Source organism: Rhincodon typus, chromosome 4, assembly GCF_021869965.1.
Source record: "Rhincodon typus isolate 14 chromosome 4, sRhiTyp1.1, whole genome shotgun sequence".
NCBI classification, from domain to species: domain Eukaryota; kingdom Metazoa; phylum Chordata; class Chondrichthyes; order Orectolobiformes; family Rhincodontidae; genus Rhincodon; species Rhincodon typus.
This window is the reverse complement of record NC_063335.1, coordinates 95,101,633-95,116,084: the sequence shown is the minus strand read 5'-3', so window position 1 is coordinate 95,116,084 and position 14,452 is coordinate 95,101,633. Positions and strand designations below refer to the sequence as shown.

At 43.9% G+C, this 14,452-nt stretch overlaps 1 protein-coding gene across 1 annotated transcript in view; it reads right to left on the bottom strand.

Annotated features, from left to right (window-relative positions):
* The window catches only part of LOC109912305 (1-phosphatidylinositol 4,5-bisphosphate phosphodiesterase gamma-1-like), a 212,832-nt gene that overhangs the window by 27,727 nt on the left and 170,653 nt on the right, over nt 1-14,452 (bottom strand). Inside the window, exons 24-26 of the mRNA XM_048596175.1 lie at nt 9,257-9,353; nt 6,960-7,184; nt 515-663 (exon numbers count right to left, since the gene is read on the bottom strand). Of these exons, the coding sequence (XP_048452132.1) occupies nt 515-663; nt 6,960-7,184; nt 9,257-9,353 (471 nt within the window). The remainder of the gene's footprint in view (nt 1-514; nt 664-6,959; nt 7,185-9,256; nt 9,354-14,452) is intronic.

Here is a 14,452-nt window from a genome sequence, read left to right as displayed (position 1 = left end):
ACGGGCAGGAAGTTTGGGTTGGTCACAAATGGATGGGAGAAGAATGAGCCTCTCTGCTCCTATGATGCTGCTTGGCCTGCTGTGTTCATCCAGCCCTGCACCTTGTTGTCTGGGAGAAGAATGCAGCCTTGTTTGTTGGAAGCCGTCCATACATTTTGGCTCCACAAAGGAAATTTTCATCCTCTTCATGGAGGGCTTTCTTTATCTCAACAGAAACTGCAACCTGCTTCAACTTAATGAGCAAGGTGCATGGTGTTTCCATGCACAAGCCCCAGGCAAATTAACATCAGGGTCCACTTGAATTCACAATTAATACATCAGGGTCCAATTCCAACAGGGACCAAAACCAGCAGCATTAAAATCAGCACAACAGAGATGGAAATTGAATTGCTCCATTTTTCCTGCTCTCACTCCGTTCCTACCCACCATTAAGAGTTAAAATTCCCACTCATTTTTCCAGTAGCTTTCAGATTACTCAGTTGTCTTGTGGGGAAACAAAATGGCTGCCACTTGCCTGAAGCTGCACTGTGATTGGTTCCACACCCTTGAGAGTGTTCTTGTCAAAAGGGTCAAAGTTCTCATCTCTCATGATGTCAGGGTGCAAGACATAGCCACTCTTTCCATTCATTGTGAAGATCGCCTGGTTCAGCTGCATTGGTTTATCTGCAGAGAAAAGGCATTCCAAAGCTCTTTCAGATTTAAAATTAACATCCTCCTTGTTGTGTCAATGACCCTCCGACACAGCTCCCAATATTTATGTGCATCTATTTACTTTAGTTGGAAACTTCTCCGTCTAATGTTGGAGCTCCAAAAGTATTGATACTGATTTTCATGGGTGAAAGAAAGGAAGTATCCATTTCCAAGTACACTTTCTTACTTGTCTTAAGCTATGGAAAGTTAACCTTATGTGGGAGCACATATTCAGCAACTGTGAGCCTCACAGAGAATCCTCTGAAGTCGTCATCGATAACTCAAGGCAGTCTCACGTGTTATAAATAGCAATTGGGAAGACATGTCTAATTAGTTCAATAAACTCGCTAGCTGAGGAGCGTTAATCCCAAACATTATATCCCTAATACCAAACACATCTGAGATTAGTTCAGTCAGTTCATGTCAAACTAGCTAATCATTGGATCAACTCAATGAGCCTTTCTACGTATGGCTCTGATCCACATTTAGTAAAGGAACTACCAGGGGATTTTATCATATGTAAGATGTATGTGGAAAATATAAAGGACAAGTGTAAATGTAACATATGCATAATAGTAGATGAAGTAATTAGCTGATATACCAAGCCAGATAGGTAATGGTTGAGTCATTTCTAGTTGATGCCACATTGTTTCTGTAATTATTGTTCAATTCAGCAGAGGGCACTGCAAGCCAATATTTATGCTGGCCTGTGCTTATAATAGCAAGAATAATAATAACTACTCCAGCATAGAAAAAAATCAAAACAATAAAAGAACAAAAGAGAAGCACAACACAGGACCAGGCCTTTCATTCCTCCAAGGCTGTGCCGATCATCATGTCCTAACTGAACTAGAAAAACAAACCTTCTGCCCTTATTCAGTTTGTATTCGTCTCTTCTCTCTCTATTCTTGTAACCATCCAGATGCCTCTTAATGTCGCCAACGTGCCTGCTTCCACTATCTCTTCTGGCAGTGCGTTCCAGGCTTCTACCACTCTCTGTGTGAAAAACTTCCCTGGCATATTCCCCTTAAACTTACCCCCTCTCATCTTGGACTTGTGTCCCCTTGTAATTGAAATTTTAACCCTGGGGAAAAGCCTCTGGCAATCCACCCTATGTTTGCTTCCCATAATTTTGTAGACCTCTATCAGGTCTCCTCTCAGCCGCCATCTTTCTACTGAAAACAATCCTACTCTTTTCAACCTTTCCTCATAGCCAATGCCCTCGAGACTGGGCAACATCCTGCTGAACCTTCTCTGCACTCTCTCCAAAGCTTCCACGTCCTCCTGGTAATGTGGCAACGAAAACTGCATACAACACTCCAAATGTGGCCTAACAAGGGTTTTATATAGCTGCAACATGGTTTGCCAACTCTTGTACTCCCTGCCTCGGCCAATGAAGGCAAGCGTGGCATATGCCCCCTTAATCACCTTGGCTACCTGTGTTGCCACTTTTAGGGAACTGTGGACTTGCACACTCAGATCCATCTGTATGTTAATGTTAGTAAGGATTCGGCCATTAACAGTATAATTCACACCTAAATTTGATCCTCCAAAATGCATCACCTCGCATTCATCTGGATTAAACTCCATCTGCCATTTCTGCCCCCTAGTTGCCAATCTATCCATATCCTGTTGTATCCTTTCACAATCGTCAGCACTATCAGCCACTCCACTTATCTTTGTGTCATCAGCAAACTGACTAATCCACATTTTCCTCCAGATCACTTATATATACTACAAACAACAGGGGGCCTAACACAGGTCCCTGTGGAACACCACTAGTTACCAGTCACCATTCTGAAAAACACCCTTCCACCGCTACCCTCTGTCTTCTATGACCAAGCCAGTTTTGCATCCCTCTAGCCAGGCCACCCCAAATCCCATGTAATTTTAGTTTTTGTACAAATCTGCCATGTACGACTTCATCAAATGCCTTTCTAAAGTCCAAATAAGCTACATCCACTGCCCTTCCCTCATCAATTATCTTTGTCAATTCCTCAAAAATTTCAATCAGGTTGGTGAGACATGACCTTCCCCATGCAAAACTATTGTCCGTTTTCTTCCAAATGTGCATATGTCTTGTCCCACAGTATCATCGCAAGACATTTCACAATTAAGATTGCCAAATGTGGTCGGATGCATTCATGAAGATGGCATAACATGTCTTTCTACTGCCCTCACACTGTTAGTATCGGTGTCACCTAGAACATAGTGCAGCACCTCCTCATTGGCAATCACAAAGGGAATACACACTTCATGACTCAATTAGATGATTCTTGTATTTAAAACAGTTATTAATTCCCATGTCCAGTAGTTTTATAGCTAGTAAACAAAATTGTTCAAATTATGCCCTTGAGTTAGTTGCAGTTGGGCATTTACTACACGGACACTCCTTAGGTAATCCTAAAGAGATGTATTTACGAAGGTGTAGGAAACATGGATGCTGAATCAAAAAAGGAAATGATTAGCAGGGCTGATCAAAATCTTGGCTGAAGAATTATATTTTAAGGAGAGGCTTATGGTGTTGCAGTTGGTTGAACATGGATTTGGAAATGTAATTTGGATTTGCTCAGAACACTGAGGCTATGAACACTGAAATAGGTTGCAGGATTAGTATGCAAAGATAAGGAGTGTAGGGTGGAAACTGAAACTTTGATTTTTCCAATGTTGTCCTGAAGGCACCATAGTGTATCTGATCATCACAGGCACAGAAACACCATCACCTGGATAAATAGTTATGATCGCTCTACATTAATTAGTTTGTATGGTTTTGGATTACTTATTACTTTGGTTAGATCCTTGGCATGCAACTCTTATACCTATTATGTTATTCCAGTCATTTAGTTTGTCTCCAGCACCACCTTATTTTTAATTTTTTACGATTATCTCTCTGCCTCATTTAATTAGTTTATATGTCATTCCTTTGCTTGTTACTCAGCTGTTGACACTTTACTTACACCATCTGATACTGTTGATCAACTGCAGGGACTTATTATTTGACACCCCACTCACAGCATTTGTATGATCTTTTGATCTTTCTGCCCATAATCTCTCTGCCTATAAATTCTATGTCTGTGTGCGCCACCCTCACTTCACCTGACAAACGGGCTGTGCTCCGGAAGCTTGTGATTTCAAATAAACTTGTTGGACTATAACCTGGTGTCGCGTAATTTCTGACCTTGTCCACCCCAGTCCAACACTGGCACCTCCACATCCTGATCATTGATGTCAGACAGGTGACCTGACAACATCGTAGTAGCAGAGTAGTTAATCAAAACACAGGCTGGATGTCATCAGACTGATTGCGGAAGGTCCTATGCTGTTATATGTTCAATAAACACACTCTTGCTGATATTCTGACCTTCAGTAAGTGTGCCTTGTGGCTAGGTCACATGACTAAGCAAACTGAGAAGCATATCAGTACAGTATTGCATTTCCATCTAAACATCCCCCATTTCACACTGCTTCAGAATCTTCTCAGCTGACTTTGCATGTTTTATGCTGTTTGTTCATCAATGTGGCCCATAAAACATTGCAAATCTCTTCTGACATGTTTAGGGTTACTAGTCGAAGCTGTTGTTTTGCTTTGCTGAAAAGAGTGATTTTAGCATCGTGTTTAATCTCTAAAATTGCACATCCTCAGTCTTGCCACTGCAGAGGGCTCTCAGGTCACTTTGTCTTCTTGGAGCGAGCATCATTCCATTACAGAGTCTCGACATTACCTTTGACAGTTTTACTTTTGGACCACCATCAAATGATCAGACTTCTTTCAAGAAGCCAGCGTTATACTGCTGTGAGAAGCACGGTATCTATCTGGTCGTTTATATTCGTTTGGTTGTCTTTTCCTGCTGTCTTCATCACAAAAGTTACAAACCATTTTTCTCCTTTAGGCACATGTTGCCAATCTGCTCTATAGTGTAGATTGAATCAGCTGAACCTTTGTCTGACATCTCTCTAGCGCTTATGCTTGATTTGTCAGAATTGTTGTCTGTAGCAATTGTCACTATAGATTTTACAGACTTGTATGTCTTCCTAGCTAAATGCTTTTGTGCAAATCAGTTTAGCATTTTGCTGTTAAAACACTTTTTTTTCCATGCTAGACATGCTTTATGTGATGACCTCCACAATATTTGTAACTTGTCCTTTGGCCTTCTGTGGATATTTGTTAGCTTTTCTCTCCATTTCTGTATGTGATAGGTCTAAGATGGTTTTCAATATAGTGGACAGGTCTGAGCTGCTTATCGAAATAGTGCACAGGTCTGGGCTGCTTCTCCACATTGTGTACCACTCACCTGCTTCCTATGGATGTGCTATAACTATTGATTTACAAGCTCAGAGATCCTGCACAAAGTTATAACTTCTTCGAGAATCTGATTCTCTTCCCTTAGCAGTCACAATATGCCTAAAATAATCCTATCTTAGATGAGATTATTTTTCAGGTGCCCAAATTCACAAGCTTCTGCAAGCTGTGGTAATGCAGTCACATATTGTCTTCACCTTGAGCTCCAGATCTGGACATGTACAGGGAATAATTTATGCTCACTTTGGTTCAAAGCATGCCTTCATGACTTTCAAAATTTCTGGTCTTTTTTCTATTCTTCAGAGAGATTTAGTGTGGAATATACCTTGTAACAGCCCCTCCAGTAAAATGTAGTTAATTATAACTTCTCTGGCTTGTTAACCAAATCTGTCACAATTTTGCTGTTTTGCCATTACAGGTGGAATAACTGTCAGTTTGGTGTCATATCATCTTTCATTTCAACCGAATTCAAGAAAGGAAAGTTTACAACAATCGTGTTTCTCATCCAATGAGCCAGCTTCAGCTTAACTTCTTTGTTTACTTTTCCTTTGTGGTAGCTTCTAATGGCTAGTGGCAGTTTTCAGCAGCACTGAACTTTTCTGTCTTCTTCTTTCAGTAGCTGTGCTTCTATGACAAGTCTTTAACTCTTAATCTCAGCTCCCTTTCCAATATCATGTTATGATTCAAAGGAGTACACCCTTGCTTGAACTCTCTCTTTCTTAGACCTATTTGTTAGATAGCTGCCTGTACTGAGTGTGCCTTGTGGCATAGGTCACATGGCTACAGCAAGCCAGGAAGCACACTAGTGTAGCATTGCATTTCCATCCAAACATATATATCATGAAATGAAAACATGTAGATGAAAGAAAGATGTAATGGGTTCAGTATGGGACTCTGTGGGGTTCCTAAGATTCTGGTATTGGGGTAGAAAGTTATTTTTACAGATGCCCTGGCTATGATTGATTAAGTAAGACTGGAATCAAGAGTTGAAAATTCCATTGGTTGTAAGTGTTTGGAGAAGGATGATGTGATCACCCATGTCGCTGGAATCTTTGTTTTTGGATTGAAGGAAAATAATCAGGGAAAAGTACTTTGAGAAGGAAAGGGGAAGGGATTGAAAGAAAGAAAACTGAGAAGTACATTGAGAAGTTGAAGGGAAGGAAGTTAAAAACCGAAGCCCAGAGATCACCAGGGCGACTCAGAGGTTAGCACTACTGACTCACAACATCAGGGAACCAGGTGACTGACTGACTGGAGTTTACACATTCTCCCCGTGTCTGCATGGGTTTCCTCTAAGTGCTCCAGTTCTCTCTCACAGTCCAAAGATGTATAGGTTAAATGGATTGGCCATGCTAAATTGCCCATAGTGTGTAGAGATTTGCAGGCTAGGTGGATTAACCACCGCCTATGTGACTTTTACCAGGAGCTGTGCTGAATGGGAGGTGGAAATGGTTTATTAAACACTTTCATACCACAGGCATCCATACTGCAGCAAAACCTACACCACTTCACAATGCTGCACTCACTGTTCCAGTAAACAGCGGGCCTGGACTGCTTCTGTTTTCTATTACACAAGACTGAGCTATAACCTTCAGGAGCACATTGACAATGTAAATTTGTAAACATGTGACTTTTTAAATATTCTTGCAAAGAGCTAACACAAATACAAACTCATGACTTGCTTCTATGTTGGAAATTCCTATGGGTCTATACAAGGGTTTTAATACCTTATATAGTTTTGCAATTCTGTGATTGATTTTGAACTTTTTGAAGCACCTTTCTGTGCCATTTTGTTAAAAGAGTGGAGGCTTGTGAAGTTGAGAAACTTGAACTGTGGACATTTTTGAATCACCTAGTTGAAACTATGCTTGAACAAAACCTAAACGCAATTAATGCACCAGTTTGTTCCCAGTGATCCTGCCTCCTAGTGACTGTAACTCGCTCCCTAGCCTGACTGTGGTGAATTTACCTGGCGTCTGGAAGTTGAGTGCCACCAGTTGGCTGCCGCAGATCCACATCGGCAGTGGGTCGTAGTTGGAGGAGTCCAAGCGTTGGCCCTTTGGATAGACGCGGCTCAGCTGCCTATGGTTATACTGAAGAAATTTCTTGCCCTTACTCTTGTTGGCATACTTTTCTGCCTTTGTTTCGGGGAAGGACGACATGTCTCTGTAACAGGCTTTGTCTGTTCCGATCTCTGCGGATGAGGCAACACCAGGTCAGAAAGAAACACCAATACACAGAGAGCTAGTACAGCTAATGAAATGCTTTCCTTTATCGCAAGAGGAACTGAATATAAAAGTAAGGATGTAATGCTTCAGTTACACAGACTATCAGCAAGGCCACATCTCAAATACCATGTGCTGTTTCGGTCTCCTTGTTGCAGGAGAGATGTAAATGCATTGAAGATGGTTGAGAAGAAGTTTACTAGATTGAGATTTACTGGAAATAAGGAGTTGTCTAATGAGGAAAGGGTGAACAGACTGGCTCTTTATTCCACTGGAGTTTAGAAGAGTGAGGGGTAATTTGATTGAAGCTTCTAAGATCCTGAATGGACTTAACAAGATGGATATGGAAAAGATGTCTCTTCTTTTGGATGAGTCCAGAACTAGGGGACACTGTCTAAAAATTAGAGGCTGTCCCTTTAGGGCAGGAATAAGGAGAAATGATTTTCTCTCAGAGAGTTGTGCAACTTTGAAACTCTCTGTCCCAGAGAAATGTAGTCATTAAACATTACAAAACAGAGGTAGACAGTCTCTTGTTAGGTATGGTGTAGATGGGAATGTGGAATTTGCAACACAAGAAGATCAGCCATAATCTTATTGATGTTGGGGCAAAATGGCATACTAATGCTCCTCAATGATATACTGACCTTCTTGGCACTTAATGACTCCTACTATGGATTATATAATACACAGAACATTTTACTCATTGGTCCGGACTTTCTTTGGAGCTTCTCGCATTGCAGACCTGTAATTTTGATGAAGGGCGAGACGGAAGTACTGTTTCCCACAAAGATACATGAGGGGAGTAGGGACAGCTTTGTGAAAATTCTACATTGACCGGGCTGGAAAATTGTTCCTGTACAACAAGAGCTCCGAAGAAGACTGAAATTTTCTTTTCAGATTCTCAGGCCTAGATTTTCACAGCATCAGATAGACCTTCTCCAAAATGATGTTGGGGTTCCAGGTACAGAAGCCCTGCCCCCAATTCCGACAGATCCTCTTTTCACTGACTGGGGGACAGAGAGGGAGACTGAACTCACATGTGAGAAGTCCTGAACCCATCTGATTGGCTGGTGGCTCTAATCCCAGCAGCACCAAAAGAGTGTGGTCACTGCATTGTTACCAAGCCTGGGATCTGGATATCTTCAACAGAAGAAGGGTGAAACCATGCTGTTACAAGCTAATAAACATTTATTGGCTAGTTACACTATTTAGAAGATGGACTGATGAAGGGCTTCATCAGAACCTTCTTCTCCAGTTTCCATCTACATATGATCTAGCATCATCTGTTATCACTAATGATACACTCTAACAAATTAACTTAATAGCTATTGACTTCTCAGACGATTGATAACTGCTGGGACTACAAACAGCCCTGAGGAAGAAGTGCAGATGTCTCCTTGGCTTCAGGGAGGCAGTTGGGCTGGGGAAGGGTTGGGCTGTTGAGTTAGAGAACCTGGAGGATGAGGAAGGGCAAAAGGCAGGTACCATCAGAGTGGAGGGCTGGGGCAGGCAACAGGGTAGCTTCCAAAGTAGCTGTCCTACCTCCCTGCTCAAGAGCCCACACTGTCAAAACAGCAGGATTTTCCACCTTCCTTTTGACTTGATCCACAGACTAGAAAATTGTAGCAAAGTCGCAATGAGGCCTTTACGGTGGTAGTTAATTGTTCAGCTCAATGTGTTTCAGGCAGTTGATGCTTTCCCACCTTCTGTAACATGGGGTACTGATGCAGAGTGGGCTGAAAGGCAATGGATTGATTACACATTTCATTTTATGTGCACTCTGTCCACAAAACTGCAAGCAGGGATCCAACATTCATCCCATGGTAAAATGTCTGAAGACAATCGTACAAATGATCTTCCTCTGTACTGCAAACCTCAGTGTCCATTAATAATGAGATAAGGCAGGAGCCTGCCATAATCCAATGATGACAATTTAATTTGAAGACAGAAGTAACTCAACAAAATAAATTGCATGAAAATAAAATTACAGGAAATAAAATGTTTCTAATCTGAATGGCTAAATGAATTGAGTCAAACTTACTTTCCTCATCAAATGGCACAGGTCGACAATAGACAACCAGCTCTGATAATTCTAGTGCAATCTTCTTCCGTCTCTCCATTATTTTTCCTTCTTGCATCTGTTACAATGAGAGGCAAATACTTAACGCAATTGTGAGGTCAGTCTTACTACACCATCACCCCTTTCCGAAGAATTAAGATGGACAGTAAATGTCAACTTTGCCAGCAAAGGCCATATACTGAGAATGAAAAGCAAATTTTATATTCTTCTTGTCCTTTGTAGGGGAGTTGTGTTGTTTTGGGTTGTTATTTCACAGGTATTGCCCATTGTCCACTCCCTTGCCTAAGTGGCCATTCTAGATCTGTGAATCTTCACTGGTTAACCAGCTTTGAAATGAATCACCTGAGGTCTATCTTATTCTCTATTAATATCCACAGCCAGGGAATTTTCTATCAAGATTGCCAGATAATGACCAGGAACAAAAACATTCCTGACTCTTCTGTATAGTCCTTGCACTCTGACTCCAAAGTTTTGAGATATAGATATATATCCTGTCAACGGTATCCCAAATTCATATTTCAGGTACCACATCTTTGTAACAATACTAATCCCTATTCACCTCTATTCAATTCCTTTCCCAGTCCAGGTCCTTTATCAAGGAATTGATCACCTGGCTTTAGCTATAACATGTGCCACTTATCCACACGTCCGAGCAAAGGGACCTGCAGTCTTCCATTTCAAACCAACATGCTCTAATTCACTGCTCATAAATACTTCACTTACATCCACACTCCCCATGTTATTCAGTGTTTTAAAATTTGGATTATCTTTTCCTTTTATCAGGCCACCCTTGTTTCTATGGTATGTATGATTATGTAAGGCATCAGAACTGTGCCTACTGCTGTTTTCACTCAAAACACACTTGTACACACACACATTCTCACACACTCACACACCTAGCTCATCAAAGAACAATTAAACAGCATGTATTTCTATGGGGGATAACAAGGTGTAGAGCTGGATGAACACAGCAGGCCAGGCAGCATCGGAGAAGCAGGAAAGCTGACGTTTTGGGTCTGGACCCTTCTTCAGAAATGGGGGAGGGGAAGGGGACTCTGATATAAATAGGGAGAGGGGGAGGCGATGATGGAAGGTGGATAGAGGAGCAGATAGGTGGAGAGAAGATGGACAGGTCAAGGAGGCGGGGATGAAGCCAGTAAAGGTGAGCGCAGGTAGGGAGGTGGGATGGGGGTTAGTCAGTGAGGAGGGAGGGGCGAGTGGTTGGGAAGGAAGATGGACAGGTCAAGGAGGCGGGCATGAGGCTAGTAGGTAGGAAGTGGGGGTGGGGGGTTGGTCAGTGAGGTGGGAGGAGCGGATAGGTAGGAGAAAAGACAGACAGGTCAAGGAGGCGGGGACGAGCTGGACTGGTCTTGGGATGAGGTCGGGGCTGGGGAGATATTGAAGCTTGTGAAGTCCACATTGAGACCATTGGGCTGCAGGGTTCCCAAGTGGAATATGAGGTGCTGTTCCTCCAGCCTTCGGGTGGCATCGTTATGGAATGTTCTATGGAACGTTTAACAAAGCAAAGAATCACAAGGCACTTTATGGTAGAATTATCTGGCAGAGACTGGTACTAAGTCGAAGACGATGTTAAAACAGGTGGATAATTGCTTATTCAAAGAGGTAGCTTGTAAACAGTGGTTTAAAGGAGCAAAGAGAGGTGAAGAGGTGATGGGGTTTGAGGGGGGAATTATAGAACTTTGGGCCAAGACATGGCTGAGAATTGCTGGGGGAAGGAAGCAGAGAATGCACAAGAGTCCACCATACATAGGGGTGAACCGTCCCATACTTTTGTCAAGTTTTATGGAGAGTTTCTCTCTGTGAGGTCCAGCATATTTTCTCATGCAGTTATCCCAAACCTGCCTCATTAATTACCCCTATGCCCCTAGGGTGCCCCTCTCATCTGATGCTAGCTCAGTTGTCCCGCTTACCATAGCCAGAAATACTTGCTGGCATATCCTGGCACTCGGGTTTGATTCCAGCCTCGGGTGACTGACTGCGTGGAGTCTGCACATTCTCCCCGTGTCTGCGTGGGTTTCCTCTGGGTGCTCCGGTTTCCTCCCACAGTCCAAAGATGTGCAGGTTAGGTGGATTGACCATGCTAAATTGCCCGTAGTGTTCAGGGAGGTGTAGATTAGGTGGGTTATAGGGGTATGGGTCCGGGTGGGATGCTCCAAGGGTCGGTGTGGACTTGTTGGGCCGAAGGGCCTGTTTCCACACTGTAGGGATTCTATGATTCTGTGATTCCTGGCACTGGCACCATCTCTAAAGGCCTTTGCAGTGGTAGCCTGGAGCTGCCCTATATGGCATGGACACGGTAGACAAAGGGAAATTGCTCCCCACAACAACTTTGTGCATAGGGACCAGGAAGTCCTGGTGGAAGGGGTGGCATTGAGGGGGGGCTGTCCTGTTCCCTGTGCACTGCCAGAAAAGGCCATAACACCAGAACCCTGCCAGCCTGATCTGAGTTTACTGTCTACATCAATGCAATCCTCACTGTCTGATGAAACACCCAGAAATACAGGAAAAGGGTCAATGACCCTCTCATTTCCAGCAGAGTAACTGTCACCTTATTCTCTCTGTGACTGCTCCCACCTCTCACCAACACTAATGCTTTGCTCTACCATTGTCACTGGTGCAAGGAACAGATCACTGGCACTCAGGGGACCTGCTGGAGACCAGGCACCAGGCAAGCTCAGCTCCAGACAGTAGAGGACTCTATGGTGTCGGCAGTTAGGGACTTCATACAAATGCACAATCAGACCCAGGAGTAGCAGCCAGTTTGTCAGGGTGACCTGACACAAAGGCTACAAAGACTGCAGCAATAGTTTGGGAGACTGCTGTCTCAGGCATTTGTCTGACTGTTTCCACAGACAGATTGCTGCCTGGCATAGACAACCAGGCGCAGTAGTCTCAGGAACAAAAACAGAAGGTGCTGGAAAAGCTCAGCAGGTCTGGCAGCATCTGTGAAGAAAAAAAAATCAGAATCAACGTTTCAGGTCCGGTGAATCTTCCTCAGAGCAGTAGTCTCAGAGTTTGCTAGATATGCACACAGGCCTGCAGTCCATTGCTACAGTCATTAATACTTAGCACCTACAGCAAGGCAACGGGCATGGGATGGGGGAGGATTGGTGGGGGATGGGGTTGAGGCGTGAGAAACGTTGAAATCACTCCAGAAACCCCTCCCTTGCAAGCAGTCAGGGCTGTTCCAGTAGGCACTCACACCAGCCGAAAAACCACAACGCTCTCTCAGAAGTCTCTTCTTAGCACACTCTCAGGCCTTCCACCTCCACCCTGCCTACCACCCTCCGTCCTGTGCTGGTTCGAGCTCAGGAGGGTGAATGCCTCTGGGCAGGACACACTCGGCATGTCTGATCCTTCTAGACAAAAATGTCCCCAGAGTCCCCACGGCCAAACCTCCAAGGCAGTAGGCTCCATTCTCGGGCAGGCTGCCTTCAATCCAGCTGCGGGCCTTGGGACTTCACTGAGACATAGGGAGGGAAAGAAAGCTAAAGATCTTCTGAGGGCACAGAAGTGACGTGGGAGGCATATCATTGTAAATAACTCTGTGTGTGAGTCTCTGTCTACTGTAGCTACAACATTGAAGGTTCAGAGCCAACCCATCCTTATCACATTGTGCTGCCACATGATCCAAGCTGTGAAATGAGCAGCTCCTGCACCAGAGGCAGGGATTGGGTAAATGGCAAGTGATTGGCAACTAGATTCCATGTTTTCAAGAAAACAACCATTGACATTGCATCACAGGCATTAGTGGGTTCACTTGTTATCTTGTATGCTGCGGGGGATCTGTAGCAAGGAGGTGAACTCCATACAGTGACTAAGGGTCACAAAGAATGTGATGCTTGCAGTTAGGTTTCGAGTTTAGTGAATTTGCATCTGTACAATAGGCTTACCCTTTGAAAGACCTCACATTTCTAGAAATTGAAGCTCCCCACCCTCGCAAAATGGAACACTTACCCCACCCACTCTGGGCAAAGTCTCAGCCATTTTCAATTCCATTGTGCACTTGTTATTTACAACACAATGAAAGGAAACAGCAGTTGTTTCTTAAATAGCAAGTTTCTGGCTCAGCCTCTCCATTTGGTGAACCCCAAGCATAAATATCCCATTCCTGGTAGCCCTGTTGTCAACTCCATAGGCTTTGCACTTCCCCAAGTCCAAGCACAATCTTCTGTCTGAGTTTTCACTTGCCCACTTTATCCTCTGCCCCAGTGCCAACATATCAAATAAGCATGCTGGAATGACGGTGCACTTTCCCAGTGAAGCTAGGGTGTTGCTTACCCATTGATGGCCACTTCCACTTGTATGACCCCTTTCCCTTCCATACTCTTTCTCTGACCAACCCTATACATTGAACATCCTCTGGCATTGTAATTCCCTCTGCATCCTAGCATTCTGCCTGCAATCCTACAGTTGAGGTCCCCCAGCTTCTCTCCTGCTGCAGTAACCTCTCCTTGACCTTTAATAAATGGACTCACAGGTTTGACCATGGCCCACCCCCTTGAACGATGTAGTGGAACAGCCCAAAACGGTGAGTGCTCAGACCCTTCACTGATATCTGCACAGCTTTCGACTTTGTTCTCTTAACTCCCAGGACTGTTTGCACAGGACCCACACAGCTAACGCTAACCCTGACCCTAACTCTATCTGGACTGTCTAGGCCTTCACCTCTGATCACTCCGACCAGCTGCCTGACCGTGCCCAAGCCCTGGGACTCCCTGGCAGAAGACAGTCTCCTGGACATGACTGAAGACTACTCCCCTTCAACTTGGAGACAAGGCTGCACATGAAGTGTGTTTAACACACATGAAGCTGGCACATGGTGCAGGAAGGAAATTAGTGTAGGATTGAGCCGTACAGCTGAATGCCCAATCGCTTGACTGACGATTGCTGACAAGCAAGACGAGCTGTCTGGATTTGTGTGTGCGCCAAGCTACAAGGCAAAACAGAGCACTGCAAACTTTTACAGTGTGGTTCAGGGAGTAATGCACAAATACACAGGGCAATGCGAAGCAAGGCAAAGTAGGGATGTTGTGAGTATCCAAACAAGTGCAAAGTGAGTGAACGCTAAGAAAGTGAGCAAGCAGTTGGTCTACTCTGTAAACTGGGGCCCTGTCCCTGCACAGCCCGGTCTAC